Source organism: Giraffa tippelskirchi, chromosome 3, assembly GCF_054371585.1.
Source record: "Giraffa tippelskirchi isolate mGirTip1 chromosome 3, T2T-mGirTip1v1.2.pri, whole genome shotgun sequence".
NCBI classification, from domain to species: Eukaryota; Metazoa; Chordata; class Mammalia; order Artiodactyla; family Giraffidae; genus Giraffa; species Giraffa tippelskirchi.
In genome coordinates this window covers 37,870,394-37,889,890 of record NC_137277.1, presented here as the reverse complement: position 1 = coordinate 37,889,890, position 19,497 = coordinate 37,870,394, and the positions used below count along the sequence as shown (strand labels likewise).

The window sequence follows — 19,497 nt, the reverse complement described above, 5'->3', positions numbered from 1 at the left end:
TAATCATATGTCCCCTTCCTCCTGAATCTCCCTCCCCATCCTCCCCCCCCACCCCAGGTTGTCACAGAGCACTGGGTTGAGATCCTTGTGTCATATAATAAATTCCCACTGGCTATCTATTTTACGTACGGTAATATATATGTTTCCATGTTATTCTGTTAATTCATCCCACCCTCCTTCCTTTCTGAATTTTAAAGAGAACCTAGAATTCTAATCCATAAATAAGTTTTCTTTTCTTTCATTTTTATTTTTTTAGTTGGAGCAAGATTGCTTTACAGTATTGTGTTAGTTTCTGCTGTACAACACCATGAATCAGCTATATGTACACATATATCCCTCCCCACCCCCATCTTGAGCCTCCCTCCCACCTAGAAATAAGTTTTCTTTAAAAACAACTAGAATATTATAGACAAAGGAAAATTTCTTTCTGACCACCACGCCCGCTCTGGAGCCATCAGAGCGGCGCGTGTATTTTTAACCGGCGTGTGTAACCAGGCACATTCTGGTTGGCACAAAAGCCTGTCCTGATTCCCACCGTGACATGAATCAGTGTTGTGGGCTCTCATGATTTCCTCATTCTGCCACTTGTCTTTGGCCAGTCACCAACCCCTCCCCAATCCCAAACCCATAAAAAAACTAGATGAGAAATGCTCTGTTGTGAGCTTAGAATTCCTCTCCAGTCCTCTCCAGGACACTCTGGCTACTGGCTTGGCAGCGGTCAGGAGTTTCCGGTAGCCTCCTTTGTGTCAGGCCAGGGGGGGTCAGGGTTGTCACAGGGAACCAATCCCTCAGCCGTGACTTGGCTGGGATGCCCAGTGTTACCCTTCACTGGGTGGGGTGGGGGTTGGGGAAGAGCAAAATGGGGAAGCAGGAACTCTAGGCTGGCCCAGGAAGCAGGAATAATAGTACATACCTCGATGTGTTGTCTTGAGGATAAACTGAGAAATTGTGAGTGAAAGCTGCACAAGCTCATGGAAGACAGGAGAGACTATTAAAAGGTTATTTCCACGGTTGACTTCAAGAAGGGATCTTGGTCAGGCTTTCTTCTTTTAAGGGATCGCTACCCTAAGGAAGGGCTTTCCCTGTGGCTCAGCAGTGCCGAACCTGCCTGCCAACGCAGGAGATGCAATAGACTCGGATTCGATCCCTGGGTCGGAAAGATCCCCTGGAGTAGGAAATGGCAACCCACTCCAGTATTCTTGCCTGGAAAATTCCATGGACAGAGGATGGGCTACAGTCCACGGAGTCGCAAAAAGTCGGACACAACTGAGTGACTGAGCACGCAGTGCATGCTAAGGAAGATGATGTAATGACAGAAGTGTGTTACTTGCCAGACAAAAATTACACGGTGGAATCGTGCGCACTTCTGTCGGTCATGCCTTTAGAAAGATCCTGCGGTCAGAGTGGGCCTGAGTCCTGGGAGACATGACGGTCGAGATTGCAGTCTCCCCAAGTACAATGTGTTTGGGTGGGAGTTTGTTTTTCAGACCACAGGCAATTGCATCAAATGACTAGTCTCTCTGGATGAAATTCAAGCCTGGGAATATCTGTGATTGTGTTTGGGGCAGACTCCAAGTCAGCCTGGGCAGCAAAGTCAGGGGATGCCCTGCCAGCTCCTGCTTAGTTGGCATCCAGAGGGGAAGAACCTTGTCATTAAACGGATGGGCAAGAAACAGCAGCTCCACGACTTCTGTCTGCAATTGTGGTCTTGAGTACTTTTCCCTTCCCTTCCTTTGGAGGTCAGTTTCCACACATTCTCAGCTCTGTTCCTGATCAAGGCACCCCGTCACCCTCTCCCCCTACTCTTCTCCATCCAACCAGCAACCCCAGTCCCCCTCTTTGTCCCCCGCTGATCACTGCTCCACTTCCCCAAAGGGACTTCTCAGGGTCGGTGTTCTGGGGACTTTTACCTCTCTCTGGTGATTTTCTAGGTCTCAGTCATGGAATGGGCCACCTTTGTTGCTGCCATATCTCATGTGACCCAGGACAAATGGCCATGCACGTGACATCTTTCATTATCACTTTTTTTGGAGAGGGGAGGGGGGCAGGGAGAAAAAATTTATACCCTGAGCATCTTTCTACTATCAGAAAAAGCTTGCTGTGTATACGTCATGCTGATACACAGCCACTCATTTTAGAGATTAATTAGTGTTTTTTCATTTTTAAAAATGGACCCCACTCTATGACTTCAATTTTTTTTTTTTGGCCAAGCCGCGTGGCTTACTGGATCTTCTTTCCCCAACCAAGGATGGAATCTGTGCCCCTTGCAGTAGAAGCATGGAGTCTTAACCACTAGACCACCAGGCAACTCCCTGCATATTGTTAAACCTTGTATAAATGGAGTTAAAATGTATATAACAGAGACTTCCCTGGTGGTCCAATGGGTAAGACATTGAGCTCCCAATGCAGGGGACCCTGGCTCGATCTCTGGTCGGGGAACTAGATCCCACATGCTGCAAAGAAGACCCGGTGCAGTCAAATGAATAAAAAGAAAAATGTATATAATAATGCAAATAAACAAATTAAGAACTCCTTTGATCCTCTGGCCTTTTCCAGTACACCTCTTTTTTTTTTTTCCCCTCTCACAATTGAAATTATGTAAAGAGAAGTCTCATCTTGCTTGTTTCCACGAGTCAGCTCTCATTCTCTCTTCCCTACTTCAGGCTGGCTTCTGCCTCCGCTGAACCCCACCCCATCTACAAGGACCGTGTTGTCCAGACCTCAGCCACCAGGCAGTTTGCACTGTGGGGATTCTGAACAACTTTATTTAAAAAAATTATGTAACTTGGCAGAACTCACTTTTCCTCGCCTGGGTTCAGATTGCGAGTCTGCACTGTAGCGGACCCTGCGGTCCAGAACGATGGCGGTTGTTGTCCGAGTGGTTTATTGTGGTGCTTGAGGCTACAAGCCCAAGTATCTTCAGCTCAGGAAGAAGTTAGAAGAAGAGTTTCCTGGCCGCCTGGACATCTGCAGCGAGGGGACTCCCCAGGTTACTGGTTTCTTTGAAGTGTTCGTAGCAGGAAAGCTGATTGACTCTAAGAAGGGAGGCGATGGCTATGTGGACACGGAGAGCAAGTTTCTGAAGCTGGTGGCTGCCATCAAAGCCACTTTGGCTTGATGTGCCCTGAAGACAGAGACCCATGGCCTTGGCCCAGCCCCTCTCAGCAGACGCTTCATGACAGGAAGGACTGAAATGTCTCTTGGATGCCTGATCCTTCCCTGATGTTCCCATGGCCGCCGGTTGGAGCAGGATGGACACCCTGGTCTTTGCCTGTGTGTGTGTGGGAGTGTGTGTGTGTCCCCAGAAGCCTGATGTTGCTCACTGGTCCTGCTCTCCTCCACCCTCCCTCATCTCCCTGCATCCCCCTGCCCCCCATGTCTTCCTTCTACCCTCTAGTGTTTGGGGTAGTCCTGCTCCAGGCTTCCTTTTCAAGGGGAAGCCGAGAGGAGGATCAGGATCAGTGAGTCTCAGATTTCAGCAGCAATGGCAAGAGTTCACAACTCAATAAATGGTGATGAGGTTAACAACAACAACAAAAAATTATATAACTTAATTCAGATAGCTTCCTTTGTGGCTCAGCTGGTAAAGAATCCGCCTGCAATGTGAGAGACCTGGGTTTGATCCCTGGGTTGGGAAGATCCCCTGCAAAAGGGAAAGGCCACCCACTCCAGTATTCTGGCCTGGAGAATTCCACGGACTGTATAGTCCATGGGGTCATGAACAGTCAGACACGATTGAACCACTTTCACTTTCTTCACTTTAATTCAGAGGGATAGAACCTGTCTGGCATCTTTAACAACAAAATGCAATGTGCCATAAAATGTATACATTTTGGGCTTCCCTGGTGGTCCAGTGGTTAAGAATTCCCCTGACAATGCAGGGGATATGAGTTTGATCTCTGGTCTGGGAAGATCCACCTGCTTCGGAGCAACTAAGCCTGAGAGTTGCAGCAACTGAGCCCACAAGCCCTAGAGCCTCTGCTCTGCAATGAGAGAAACCACCACAATGAGAAGCCCAAGCCCAGCAGCTAGAGAGCAGCTCCCCCTGGCCGCGGGCAGCAATGAAAACCCTGTGGGGCTAAAAATAAATAAATAAATCTTTTAAAAAAAAAGTACATGTTTTACTAAAGGGAAGGCCCTCCCCCAGCAAATATTTTTGTCTTTTCTATTGATAGACGTATCTGAAAGAGAGTCTGTGCTTTCATGTTTATTAGTTAAGGCCACAATTACTATTTCAGGACACAAAACTTTGGACCCAGCGTCAATTTGGGGAGAAGGGAGCAAAGTTCACATTTTCATTCAGATGTCATTTATAAACATAGAGATAAAAAGATCCTTAACTTAAAAACCCCGTCTTTTTTCATCCCTTGCTCCTCTCTCTAACTAAAACCCCCCCACCCCCCACCAAAGATGACCTTTGGAAACTAAATTTTCAGTAAGTGGGACATTAGCTGTTCTTATTTTGTCTGAAATATTTTTTCCCCCTTTATCTTATGCCTGGAACCTCATGAATGTTTTTCTAGTGTCAAATATATGTACAGGCCTCTTTAAAAATGTTATAAGCATTTATTTTACAATATTTAAAAGATGTTTTTAATATATTTTGTTTTATAAAGGAAAAAATGATAAACATATCTGTATTCACACCCAGTTCAAATGATAAAACATTTCAGATATGGTTAGAGCTCTCCTACCTAATCACAGGCCTCCTCCTCACCAGCTTAAAACCAGACAGAATATGGTGTTTATTTATGCCTCTATTCTTTATACTTTTGCTATTTGTTTGTATCCTTAAGCAAAATACAATCTTATATTGCATATTTAAAATTTTATAAGCATTATCACCCTGTAAGTGTTCTTCTGTAACTTAGTTCTTTCACCAAATATTATAAAGCTTTCCTCAAATATTTGTAACCTTCATTCATATTTATGTGCATATCTCTAATTCCTTCATTTTTCCTGCTATATAAAAATCTGGCATGAAAATACCCCAATTTATTTATTCATTCTCTCGCTGTTGGATTTTTCAAATTTTTTCATTCTTGCAAACACTACTACCTTAATTTTCTTTTATGTGTCTTCTGTACACATATGCAGGAGGTTTATTCCTTAGGACAATGGTCTTTGAACCCATTGGCTCATGTTCTCCCCAAGATGATTTTGAAATTATTATGTATCTCTTTCCAAATTTTAAGTTGTTATCTAAATTTTAAATCATAAGTTTATATTTATTTATCTGGCGTGCTGCGGTTAATGGGGTCGCAAAGAGTCAGACACAACTGAGTGACTGAACTGAACTGAAAAAATTTATATTGGAGTATAGTTAATTAACAATGTTGCATTAGTTTCAGGTGTATAGCAAAGTGACTCAGTTACATATATGCATGTATCTATTCTTTTTCAAGTTCTTTTCCCATTTAGGCTATTATATCCTAAGTTTAAATATTAGTGTGAGCCATGTGAATCTGCTATATTTGTTGGTTGAAAGTGATTGAATATTAATTTTATTTAGTTCAGACTGACAGCTGCAAAGAATGTCATGTCTTATTAATATAAATATCATTTAAAACTAAAATTGTTACTTCACTTTTCAACATGTATCCAATGGACTCTAAAATATCACAGTAATTTGATACTTGCTATTATCTACTTAATGAGACTGAGCATTACCTGCTGCTCTAACAAGGCACCTTATTATGCACTTTAAAAATACTCAAACTCTCCCTTGGCAGTCCAGAATTTTACATAGCTATTTTTCTCATTTATCTTATATTTCCAATCCATTTAGTTAATAAAATTTCTCTTAACACATTTTTTATTTGAACTCTTCTAATGCTCTCCCAATGATATTTTTCCACAATAAAAATATATATGTGGATTGAAATACTCATGCTTTAAAATTTCTTATGAAAGTAAGGCTCTAAGAGTTAAAATTTTCTTCTGCTTTGAGTTACAGCAACAATTATTAGTATACACTTAAGCAAAGCAACATAATTATAACAGATTTTTTTTATAAATAATTATTAAATTTAAAAAGTGAAATTTGATTGTAAAGGCAGCTCCATAAGGTTGATGGGGCTTAATTTGTTATCAGTTTGCCATGAATGAATATAACATATTACTTGGCAGAGGCAAGGTTCAGCATCAATTCTGTCCTTATTTTCTGTTATAGATGTAGGCTCTGAGCAACTTTGCTCCTGTAAATAGACAGGAATAAAGGATTTTTAAGAGCAGCGTTTCTTAATTCTATGAACTTTCCCAAGTTTCACCAAATTCACCAACAATTGCACAAAGATCCATCATAGGAAATTGTTTTCAATGTCGTATAAGTTGGCAGCCTGATTTGATTCTCATTCAATTTTGTTGATGGTGAAAGAACTGGAAATCACCTGTCTCAGAAACACATTTGCTGCTCAAGCCTGTAGTGTCATGTTCTTGTTCACCTTTCAAGAATTACACCAAAAAGTCTGTATTAGAATTTTCAAATAATAACTAAATATCTTTCATGTACAAGCATCTTTTAAGACTCATATACTCAGAAAGACTTGGGAAAATGAAAATATCTGACAATTTATTTTTTCCAATTTCTTATGTTTCTATTTTATTTATTTTAAAATGTTTACGTTGCTTTACTATATAAATATACCTTGTAGAAAGGAAAGTTATTTTCTGTTATGTGATTTAACTATAGGTGTGTTAAAACATTGACACTACAAATTTAGCTCAGTTGGCTTATGGGAGACATCTCTGTATAACCTCATTGGCAAAGTCAGTATTTATTGTCAAAGTAATCATCCAAATTGGGCTTCCCTGGTGGCTCAGTGGTAAAGAATCCGCCTGCCAATGCAGACTTGGGTTCGATCCCTGGGTCGGGAAGATCCCCTGGAGGAGGGCATGGCAACCCACTCCAATATTCTTGCCCAGAAAATCCCATAGACAGGGGGTCTGGCACACTATAGTCCTTGGGGTCGCCAAGAGTTGGACGCGACTGAGTGACTAAGCACACACAATCATACAAATTAGACTTAACTTCTGTGGGAAAAAAAGCAGGATTTCACTTTCCAATTTGAATAGCTATGTTAATTTATATCCTTGTAACTACCGTCTCACTTCTGCATTCTTCTAACTCAAGGGCCTTACTAAGTCACTTCTGTCGTGTCCAGCTCTTTGTGATCCTATGGATTGTAGCCCATCAGACTCCTCAGTCCATGGGGTTCTCCAGGCAAGAATGCTGCAGCGGGTTGCCATGCCCTCCTCCAGGGAATCTTCCTGACCCAGGGATCAAACCCAAGTCTCTTATATCTCCTGCTTTGGCAGGTGGGTTCTTTACCACTAGCACCACCTGGGAAGCCCAAGTAACTGAGCTCATATAATTCATATAAGTTGATTCTGTTTCCACATACATCACTTATAAAAAATGTAAGTGTAATGCCCTGAATTTAATAATATGTATCCCATGTGGTAGGTCACATTATTTGTGCAGTTATTCATTCCCTTCCCATCTTTGCAATCCCGCCCTGCAGACAGTACAATTCCCTACCTCATTGACTTTGGACTTAGCCGTGGGACTTGCTTGGCTAGTGGAAGGGGAGAGATGAAGTCTGCCATATCTGAGCAGAGACTCTAGAGGTGCCTCAAGGTTTCCACCAGCCCTCTTGCTCCTCCTCTCTGCCTGGAGAACAGTGTTGTCCTGAGAGTACCCGCTGCCTCGGTCTAGGTCTTGAAATGAGAAAGCAAGTTGAGCAGACCCACAGTTCAGAATGAGGAGAGCATAGAGCTGCCTACAACCTACCCACAGAGGGGAGCAGAGTTGGAAAACCGCAGACTCCCAGCCGACTTGCACCTCTGGAGTAAATATTTGTTGCTGCAAGTCGAACCTAGCGAAAGCTGACCAATGCTCTCTTTTAATGGCAGCATCTTATATTCTGAGCAAATAAAGCCCTGAATTTTTAGCAACCAAAACTTGTTTACAAATAAAACACTGCTCCCAAGTTAAAGCCTGGAAATAAACCATGGCTGCTTTTAGTAACAGTGACCGGTTCTTGTAGCAACCCTAATCCATAGAAATACATACACACCCTGCCCAAATACATGCAAATAGACTCAAATAAAAGTATCTAAAGTTTAAGTAAAACTATTCACCAGCTGCATTCCTAGATATGTCTTATGCCTGTCACCATCTCATCAGTAATACCATTTTCTTGGCTATAATATCAGCCATATAAAAGGAGCGATTGTATTCATTAGTCAATGTACTGCAATTTAAAAAGAGTTTTTAACTTTCAGCATAATTTGACTTATGAGCTGCAAAAATAGTAGAGATTTTTCCTATATATCATTCTCCAGATTGCTCCAACACAGCATTCCACATGGCCATGCTAGTAAAAGCAGAAAATTGACATTCGTACAGAGACATCACTTTGCTGACAAAGATCCGTATATTCAAAGCTATGGTTTTTCCAGTAGTCATGTACGAATTGAGAATTGGACCATAAGGAAACCTGAGCACTGAAGAATAGATGCTTTCGAACTGGGGCTGGAGAAGGCTCTTGAGAGTCCCTTGGACAGCAAGGAGATCAAACCAGTCAATCCTAAAGGAAATGAATGCTGAATATTTATTGGAAGGACTGTTGCTGAAGCTCCAATACTTTGGCCACTTGCTGGGAAGAGCTGACTCATTGGAAAAGACATTGATGCTGCGAAAGATTGAAGAGTAAAGGAGTAAGGGGCAGCAGAGGCTAAGGTGGTTAGATAGCATCGCTGACTCAACGGACACAAATATGATCAAACTCTGGGAGATAGTAGAGGACAGAGGAGCCTGATGTGCTACAGTCCAAGGGGTCACAGAGTCAGACACGACTTAGTGACTGAGCAACATGTCCAATGTGTGTCTCTCCGTGTGTATGTGTAGTTCTATATTGGTATGTCTATCACTGCTGTTAGGATATAACAGTAGTGATACAGTGTTATGGTCACATTCTCCCCCAACCCTAACCACTGGCAACTCCTGGTCTTTTCTACCTCCCTCTAATTTTTCACTTGCAGAATGTTATATAAATGGAATCATACCACCTGTAACCTTTCGCAACCAGCTTTTTACACTCAGCATAATGTCCTTAAGATCCATCTAAGTATGTTCCTTTTGTTTTTTCAACCACTGAGTTGTATTTTACTGGGCTTCCCAGGAAAGTGGTAAAAGAATCTGCCTGCCAATGTGGAAGACCCAAGTTCCATCCCTGGGTCAGGAAGATCCCCTGGAGAAGGAAATGGAAACCCACTCCAGTATACTTGCCTGGAAAACGCCATGGACAGAGGAGCCTGACAGACTACAGCCTATGGGGTCACAAAAGAGTGACCCCATAGTCACGACTATGTGACTAAACGACAACAAAGTTTTACTGCTTGGGTAGAGCAGCACAGCCTCTTGACCATGAATGAACTTGTTGGCCAACCCAAATATCTTCATGTCAATAGCTAATGATTACATCAATCACTATCACTTCATGAGTCTTAACTTCTGATAGGCAATTTCCCTCCTCTTCTCCAGAACTGTTGTAACTATTCTTGGCTCCTTGTGTCAACCACTAATCGGCACTGACCATGGGGTCTCACCATCTAGCTCTGCAAGTATTAAATCATGTGCTGATGCAGTTGCTGATTTTCAACATGCCCTGAAAGGAGTTCAGGGTGGAGGGAAGACATGAGGCCCTCTGTGCTCAGGAAAAAACTGGCAAGACATGTTTTCAGATAGTTCAGAAGCTGATTTTATGAGCCCAATTCTTGTATCTCCTCATATCTAGAAAAGCACTAAAATCCTTCATGGTGTCAACTGTTTCTCATGACTTGCAGAAAGTTTCACGAGACTAGCAGAGATTTTTCTGGAAAAAATATGTGCTTGATTGTATGTACTTCCCCTTCACCAAAATCACATGTATATTGATCTTCCCCCCTGCCTCTTTGGAACAGTTTCTCAGAGCTATCTGAGGTGCTGTTGCCTGGTCTGCAGTTCTCATTTTGCCCCAAATAAAACTTAACTTGCAACTTTCATGCTGTGCAATTTTTTTTAATTGACTCTTGTAAAAGTTAGAACTTTAGATGTAACTTGTCAAATAAAAATTCAATTAGGATTTTGATTGGGATTGAAATGAATTTATAGATTAATTTGAGAGGAATGACTATCTTTACAATGTTTAGTCTTCCTATCCATGAACTTGGTATAATCTTTCCATTTATTAGCTTTGTTGTTGTTGTTGTAGTTGCACTTTGTTGCTGTTTAGTTGCTAAGTCTCATCTGGCTCTTGGGGCTCCTGCCAGGCTCCTCTGTCCATGGGATTTTCCAAGCAAGAATTCTGGAGTGGGTTGCCATTTTCTTCTCCAGGGGATCTTCCCTACACAGGGATGAAACCCGAGTCTCCTGCATTGTAGGCAGATTCTTTACCACTGAGCCCCATCTGGGAAGCTCCAACCACATACACCCTCTTAAAAGTAAAATCTAATCTCCCTGAAACCGAGTTCCCTTGCTGAGTTTATGGTTAACTTCTCTATCATTAACTTTATTCTCTTTCTTGTCCTGCCCCTATCCCCCTTCGTTGTTTAGTTGCCAATAATGTCCAACTCTTTGTGACCCTATGGACTGCAGCATGCTAAGCTTCCCTGTGCTTAACTATCTCCCAGAGTTTGCTTAAACTCATGTCCATTGAGTCAGTGATGCCATACAAGCATCTCATCCTCTGTCATCTCCTTTTCCTCCTGCCTTCAATTTTTCCCAGCATCAAGGTCTTTTCCAATGAGTCAGCTGTTCAGCTCAGGTGGCCAAAATATTGGAGCTTCAGTTTCAGCATTAGTCCTTCCAATGAATATTCAGGGTTGATTTCCTTTAGGATTGACTGGTTTGATCTTGGTGTCCAAGGGACTCTCAAGAGTCTTCTCCAGCACCACAGTTCGAAAGCATCAATTCTTTGGTGCTCAGCCTACATTATGGTAAAACTCTCACATCCTACATGACTACTGAAAAAACCATAGCTTTGAATATATGGGCCTTTGTCAGCAAAGTGATGTCTCTGCTTTTTAATGTGCTGTCTAGGTTTGTCATAGCTTTTCTTCCAAAGAGCAAGTGTCTTTTAATTTCATGGCTGCAGTCAGTGTCCACAGTGATTTTGGAGCCCAAGGAAAAAAATCTGTCACTGTTTCCATTTTTTCCTGATCTATTTGCCATGAAGTGATGGGACTGGATGCCATGGTCTCAGTATTTTGAATGTTGAGTTTTAAACTAACTTTTTCACTCTCCTCTTTCACCTTCATCAAGAGGCTCTTTAGGTCATCTTCTCTTTCTGCCATTAGGGTGGCATCATCTGTGGCACCCTGTGGCATAGGGTGGCATATCTGTGGTTATTGATGTTTCTCCCAGCAATCTTGATTCCAGCTTGTGAGTCATCCAGCCAGGCACTTAGCATGATATATGAAGAGAATCAAAGAAAAGGGGGATTGAAATCAAACAAGACCCAGTGGGGCCCTCCTGGGTTTTTTTTTTTAAAAAAAGCCCCCTTGTGTCCATTTCTTATTTATAGAAAAAGGCTTTGGCCTCCTAGATCTTCCCTGAATTCCACAGAGCAGACTCAAGCAGATACTAATTAGGAAAGTGAGGGAACACAGAAACAAAAGAAAAGTCAAGAAACAGTAGCTCAGCAGCAAACTAGAGCACTAGTACCTCTTCAAGGGATATACATACAGTCCGACACAAATCTTTGAATTGTTCTGCAAGAAATAAGACCCCTCTTACCAGGTGAAGGATGGGCATACATGTTGACCACAAGCACATAGACCCCAGACTAGTTTGTGTCAACTACAAATTGGCACTTGCCGCCTACCTATCTACCACTACAAGGATTAAGTTGTACGCTGCTGGAGCTGCTGACCTTCAATATTCCCTGAAAGGAGTTGAGGGTGGAGACCAGAAATGAGGCACTCTGTCCTTGGGGGCAAAACTGGCAGGATAGATTTTCAGATAGTCAGATATTTTCAGGAACTGGTTTTATGAGCCCAATTCTTGTATCTTCCCATATCTAGAAAAGCACTACAACCAATCCTTCATTGTGACAACTGTTCCTCATAACTAGCAAAGGTTTCATGAGACTTGTAGAAATTTTCTGGAAAAATATGTGCTTGAAGGCATGTGTTTCCCCTTCACCAAAAATCACATATACACTCACCTTGCTCCCTTGGCTTTTCGGAGTAGTTTCTCAGAGCTATCTGAAGTGCTGTCTCCCCAGGCTGCAGTCCTCATTTTGCCCCAAATAAAACTTAACTTGCAACTCTCACATTTTTTTTGTGCATTTTTAAAAAATTGACAGTTGGAACCAGAAGGTTGATGATTAAGAGTCCCAAACACCACCCTGTTGCCTCACCATTACCGACCAATGAGAAGAAAATCATGTCCCTGCAACTCTCATCCCAAATGTTGCCCTTAAAAGCTCTTCCTTGAAAGTCATTGGAGAGTTTGAACTTTTTTGAGCATGAGCTGCCTGATCTCCTTGCTTGGCACCTGCAATAAATATCACAATTCCCCACAACCTAATGTCAGTAGATTGGCTTTGGTGAAAGTGAAAAGTGAAGGTCGCTCAGTTGTGTCTGACTCTTTGCAACCCCATACAGCTCATGGAATTCTCCAGGCCAGAATAGAGTTGGTCAGATGGACCCAAGTTCAGTTGGGTAACAAAAGCAGTTGTATCATTGTAAGGAAATGGTTTACTTAGATGAAATAAAATTATTTTTAAGGCAGGAAAAATTTAAACATAAAATTCTCTCTCTGACCATTTGAACCACTACTTTCTTCCCTGTAGTGTGCATTGTGCACCTACATTATACGTTAACTGTTTTTGTTATTGTTGTTCAGCCGCTAAGTCATGTCTGACTTTTGCTATCCCATGGACTGTAGCTCACGAGACTCTTCAGTCCATGGGATTTCCCAGGCAAGAATACTGGAGTGAGTTGCCATTTCCTCCTTCAGAGGATCTTCCCAACCAGGGATCGAATCTGCCTCTCCTACAGCGCAGGTGGACTCTTTACCACTGAGCCACTGGGGAAGCCTGTTATACATTAACTAGATCCCCTAAAAGACAGAGGAAGGCCTACTTTCAAAAAAAAGAGGAGGGAGATTTTCTCCAGGCACCAGCAAGATAATTCCTTAGGAGATAACATTTCTCTTTCCATCCTAGAGGGGGTCACAGTAACCAACTCACTTCATTGGACTATATAAACCATCAACATGTTACTTTGATGTAATACACTTTGTCTCAAAAACTCAAGTGACTTGACCCCTAACAGAGCAGTGCTCAGAGTTTTCTCAATGACTATTTCTTGAGTCATAATTCTCCAGCTGGCTGGAATAAAAAGTTCTATTGTTTTCTTAGGTTGACTATTGATTTTTTTTGTTGACAACTTGCACTCATTCACACATCCCAGAGAAAAAGTTTTGTGCACACACATTGGATCAGGTACTGTGAAAGGTGCTGCCTGGACATATGGGGATGAATAAAATAGACATCAAATAAAAAATCACACCAGTAAATAAATAGGTACAAATAGTGCTAAGTGCCCTGGGATGGGGCAGGGGGTGGGGGTGAGATAGGAAGAAAGCCAGGGTGAGATGAATGAGAGTTACAAAGCAGAAAGGTATATGAAAGGCAGATAGATGCAGGAAGGGCTTGGAGGAATACCCGTCCTTAGGTGGAGGTCACAGCAGGAGATCTGAGAACCTGAATTAAGATGTGATGAGTTTAGGGGCCTGGGCACATCCAGACTGGAAGACGTTCAGAATATGGAGAATCTGGGACTCGGGCATCAGAACTAGGTGGAAGACCAAGGATTGTTGTTCTTCAGTGGATCAGTGTGTCCAAGTCTTTGTGATCCCATTGACTGCAGCACGCTAGACTTCCCTGTCCTTCACTATCTCCCAGAGTTTGATCAAACTCATGTCCATTGCGTTGGTGATGCCATCCAACCATCTCATCCTCTGTCCTTCTCTTCAGACATCTTATCCTCTGAAGACAGAGAATAGTAATCACTATGGAGCAGGCTATGGTTAAACCACAAACAGAGGTAGGACTCATCCAAAGAAAACTGCAGAATGAGAAGACAGGGAGGCAGAGAAGGAAGAAAAGTGCTAGTTGGGGGTGGTGGCAGCGCCGGCTTCCTTGTACCTACAGCACACAAAACGGGGCTCAGAACATAATAGGTGCTCAGTACCCTGCAGGCGGCAGCTGAGGGAATGAACGACCCTCTTAGTGCAGCCTTGGTTAAATCCCTTCCTCTCTGGACCCTCTCTTCCCTGTAGACTGACAGTAGCTTCTAGGTCAGGCGGGCTCAGTCAGCTTTCCGCGGACGCAGCGCCAGCGGGGTGTCGGATCCGCTGAGCGGGTATCCGCTGGAGAGCGAAAGCCGCCGGGACACCGGAGGACAGTGGCCTCACCTCCTGCGCTATCGCTGGAGAGTGCCCAGGATGCGCTGGGTGGGAGAGGGCGCGGGCGCGCGGGACGGGTCCTGTGCCCACAGCAGCGGGGTCCCGGCAGGGAAGCCGAGGGTGACCGGGACGGGGTGGGGGTGGGGGGGAGGTGGGGTTAGTGGGAGGGGAGGAGAAGAGGCCACCCGGAGCAGACAGCGCTGGGTGCGCGGTGGGCCCTTGTCGTTGCGGGAGACCTCTCCGAGATGGGCGTGTGAGGAGCAGAAGTAACCAGGTGAAAAGGAGGGAGAGGTTGGGGAGATGGATCTGAAAGACTCAGAAACCGCTGGGGACCTTCACCTGGGACCCAGACAGGGCGCAGGAAAGGCAGGTGAAGATGCAGAGCTGGGGTTTGGGGGGGCACCCGAACGTCTTAGCCCAGACTGAATGACAGATCCCTCCCTCTTGGACACCCTCGGGCATGCCTGTCTAGCACACCGCAGGAAAGGCTTGGAGTGTCAGGAGGTGCCGGGCACCCGACCGCTCCTGGAGCGCCAGCCCGAACCGCGGGAGCCCGCAGGCGCCGCCCGCGGCCGCCCGGAGGCAGAGTTGGGGGCAGGCTTGTCCCACCGACCTTGCGGGATGGCCCCGCCCCCGGGGCCGCAGGGAGGCCCAGTCTTGGGAGGCGGAGTTGCCGCCGCCCCCTCCAACCACCCCCACCACCCCGGACTGCGGCCCCTTCTTAAGCCCGCGCAACGACTGGCTGCCCTTCTCTTGCTTCTCCCTCCAGGTTCCCTCTCCGCGATGGCCTCGGCACTGAGCTATGTCTCCAAGTTCAAGTCCTTCGTGATCTTGTTCCTCACCCCGATCCTGCTGCTGCCACTCATCATTCTGATGCCCGCCAAGGTCAGTTGTGTCTCTGGGCAGCCCGGTGGCTTCCGGGGGCCGGGTGCCCCTTCTGGGGCACCAAACCTGGGACCATTAGGTGGTGTGCACGGATTCCTGGGCGGGCACGACTTCCCCGGGGGCACGCACCTTCTGGAGCTCCGGGTACTGTGGGAGGTTGCCGGAGTCCTGCTCCAGCTGGTCCAGGGGTTCCCTCAGGATGGACGGCGTCGGCGATGTGAATGAGAAGACACAGCGAGTCTCGGTGTTTCCAAGTGTCTCCTGCCTTTATTGTTTTTTAAGACAGCTTTTATATCTTTAGTGGTACATAGAAACAAATTTATAGAGTCCTATCAAATCAGCTTAATGGGTCAACAGTGTTGACCTTTACCGACATTATTTGCATATCTCAGTTCATTTTGTTTACATCATCTTTTGGCCTGGGGGCCTGCCAACATCTTGTGACTCTCCTATTGATAAGGGTTGATCAGTCAGAACACTTTTGTATCAGGCACAGCAGAAAAGAATCCATCAATAGAAAGTTTCAAGGCAAAACCTGTTTTCGGTAATTTACTCTACGCCTTGAGCTTAACAGAAAAGAATGTGGTCCCATAAAGTCATAGAACAGCAAACTGAAGGTCAGCTCTAAGTAAGAATCTTCAGTCAAATCAACAATTGTCTCACTATTTGTATTACAGCTAAACTTCTATTTATATAAATCTTCAACTATTATGCTTTTATTATATAGGCTAAATAGGTTAAGAGTAAAAACATAGCAAGTAAATATAGACTAAGCAACAGTTTCACAAAGCAACATTTCCTATATTTCCCAACAAGCCTTTTTTCCTGCGAAGGGTTTGTGCCCATAGGGGCTTTTCGTGTGGAGGCTCTCAATGCTGTTTTATTATTAAGGATCAGTCATGCGCATTAGCTCCAAAGGCACAGATACATTTATTAAACAAACCAATATGTTAGCAAAAGGAATTTAGATCAGCATACTCTATATCCCAGATAATTTTATTTAGGGTGCTACCGTTCAGGGGCCTTGTTGATTGAGGTTTCAGACTGATCTATTTTAGAAGGAAATGGGGAAAGGCCTTTTGCTTAAGTCATAGAAAATAAGAAGAGGTTTTTTATAGTAAACATCAGAAAGACAGATATCTTCAAGGTGAGTGCTGAGGCAGCCTTCCGAGAATCCCTGAGGCCTGAGAAGCCGTGCTCAATCATTCCTCTTTCCCATGACTCTGTCATGGGTGGGATCTCGTGGGCTGGCTGGGCAGGAAGTGCCCTGCGAGGAATTCTGAGGGGCATGGATCTTGGGATTCAAAGATCCTAGCAAACAAGAACCGTCTTGGCAAAGCACACAGCACAGATCTTGGCCACACAGCCCATCCATAGGCTCAGAATCTCCCAGGTGCATAACCCTGTCCCCAGGGCCCCTAAATGCCACCTGTACCAACAGGGAGCTTGGGCACTTGTCTTTTTCTCTCGTCCTATCTCTTCACTTAGGGACTGGGGACTTCCCAGCTGTAGGTTGCTTCTGAGGCCAGTCAGGGACAGACAGGAAAAAGTCATGACCTTGGTGGGTCCTGTGCTGTGCTTAGTTGCTCAGTCGTGTCCGACTCTTTGCGGCCCTATGGACTGTGGCCCGCCAGGCTCCCCGGTCCATAGGGATTCTCCAGGCAAGCATACCGGAGTGGGTTGCCATGCCCTCCTCCAGGGGATCTTCCCAACCCAGGGATCAAACCCAGGTCTCCCGCATTGCAGGCGGATTCTTTGCTGTCTGAGCCACCAGGGGATCCTGAGTCCCATCTTTGTCCCCCTCTGGCCCTCCTTTGAGCCTCAGTTTCCCAATCTATGATGCACATTTCTTTCCAGCTCTGCAGCCTAGGAAGCCACAGCTGAATCAGAGTCCTGCTGCCGCTTCCAGCTGAAAAGGCAGGTCAGGTTGGCCTGCTTTTGCTCACTGCCCGCTGTGGCTGCAGCAGGAGGCAGGACATGTTCCCAGAACTCACGCCTTGGGTGGCACGACCCAGGGTTGCGGGGAAGCTGCCACCCGAGCTCTGGCCTCCGAGGGCTCCCGGGAAGGAAGCAAAGAATGAATGGCCTTGGCCTCAGGGTGGGGGCGGTGCCGGGAGTGCTGGCCCAGGCCCCGCTGGGCAGTGAGAGGCCAGTTTGGCAGAGGCCCGAGCCCTTTGAAACCTTTTGTGGCTGTTGGCTGCTCCTTATTCCCTCTTTCAGCCTTTCACTCTCAGCCCAGACAGGAAACCTCTGCTCCCCTCCACAACCCAGGCAGGTTTGGGCAACAGAGGATCTCTCTGGGGGACGTTCTGAAGGCAGTCCTGGAGGAGTGGGATTGTACTAGGTATCAGGAAGCCAGGCTTTGTGAGAACTGGACTTCCACCTTTCACCCATCCTTGTGATTTTAGCCAAGCCCCCGTGTTCTCTGGGCCTTGATGTTCTCATCTGTACAATGGAGCAAGGAGGCTTGGTTTTGACATTTTATGGCTGTAGGTGCCAAAGAGATCATGCTGGTTCCTAGGTGGGGAGGAGCCCTTGGGTAGGCTGATCACAGACCCTGGATGGGCTGAGGACAGCAGATCCAACAAGGGTGGCTCTTTAGTTGCCACAGCAGCTGTGATCCACAGCATTTCCTCTGTAGAAAGAGATTGGGGGCTGTTACCGGCTGTGGGAGGGAGTCAGGCAGGAGAGCTGTGATTTGAGTCCTGCTGGTGGGAGTAATATTCCCCGGACTAATTATAGTCACTTTGCTGACCTCCTGCTCCAGGAGAGTGTGACCAAGACCACCCGCCCCCCCACCCCACCAACATACAGTGGAGACCTTGAGCTAGGACCCCCAGCTCAGGTTGTGTCTGAGTGTCATTAAGTTACACTGGGAGGGAGGATCAGGCGAGGGAAGGGGAGACATCAGTGACAGTCACTCCAAAGGCTGCCTTCCTGCGTTCTCCTGCCTGGTGGTGGGGCAGATGCCTGGGAGCCTGGAGCCCTGTCTCCTTGTTTTCTCCCTTTGAGCTTCTGTTTTGGTCACCACTGAAGAGCTCCCTGCCCCCACCCCCAGGGCCACAAAGTTTGCAAGGAAACCCAGGATCGGGGGCAGAGTGGCAGGGAAGGCTGTGAGAACTCGGCAGCCTGGGCAGCATCGTCCAAGGGGAGGGTAGTGACTCCTAGGGTGAGTCCTCCTCCACTGGTGCCCCGGCCTCTCTCTGCTGCAGGCTTCCTTCTTTTATTCTCCTACACCTTGCTTCCTTCCAGTCATCATCCCTCCTCCACTTTTCTACCCATTGTCTGGGTTCTTTCTTTTTTATATTGCTTTTTATTAAATAAACAATACATTCATTGTTATTAAAAATTCTTAAAGTCTGGAAAGTATAAAGTAAAAATGAAAATACTTTCAAGTCCCATAACATACATACAGTATGTTCTTTTAGCTACACTTTTCCCATTAAACAATATGTCGTGGATGCCCTTCTTAATAATTAGGTTAATGATAAGCCACGGTTTTCTTCAGTTGTGCATTTAATATATTTATTGAGCTACCCTTTGTGCTCGGTACTGTGCTGGGTGCTGACCTTTAAATCCCATTGTCCACGGTGAGCTCAGCTTGAAGTACTCCTCTGGTCATACTCTCTGCTGCAGAGAAGGCTCTGAGCTCACTGGGGTCCAGGCCCCCACCTGCAGTTAGAACCCATCTCATTCTGCATGGTTGCCAGCCTCTCTTCAGGCTTCTCAAAGGTCCCCTGTCCTTTTCTGCTCTCCCCACAACCCTCTGGAGCATTCTAGATGAGGGAGAGTCAACTTCGCAGGAGGGCATGGCAATCCACTCCAGTATTCTTGTCTGGAGAACTCCATGGACGGAGGAGCCTGGCGGGCTACAGTCCATGGGGTCACAAAGAGTCCGACATGGCTGAAGTGACTTAGCGTGTTATTCAGGGGCATCTCCTGAGCCTCCTGATAGAAGCATGGAGGAGAGGGGGTAGTTAGTCTCGTGTGCTTTCTATTGGCTACGTCTGGAGCCTCCAGGAACTGTCTGGGAAAATTGCTTACACGTGTCACCTGCTGTTTAGATAATAAAAACATCACTTTCTATGTGGCATATATTTAGAATCCGTGCTCTTCAATCCTTGATTTATAAGTGAGGACATGAAACAAGCAGG

At 45.3% G+C, this 19,497-nt stretch overlaps 1 protein-coding gene and 1 pseudogene across 2 annotated transcripts in view; both read left to right on the top strand.

Annotated features, from left to right (window-relative positions):
- Positions 1-19,497, top strand: part of SLC13A5 (solute carrier family 13 member 5) — a 60,284-nt gene that overhangs the window by 17,964 nt on the left and 22,823 nt on the right. For both annotated transcript variants that reach the window (XM_081579836.1, XM_081579837.1), the window contains exon 8: positions 15,228-15,343. In XM_081579836.1, the coding sequence (XP_081435962.1) occupies positions 15,242-15,343 (102 nt within the window). In that variant the 5' untranslated portion in view covers positions 15,228-15,241. The remainder of the gene's footprint in view (positions 1-15,227; positions 15,344-19,497) is intronic.
- Positions 2,829-3,118, top strand: LOC145540847 (selenoprotein W pseudogene; annotated as a pseudogene).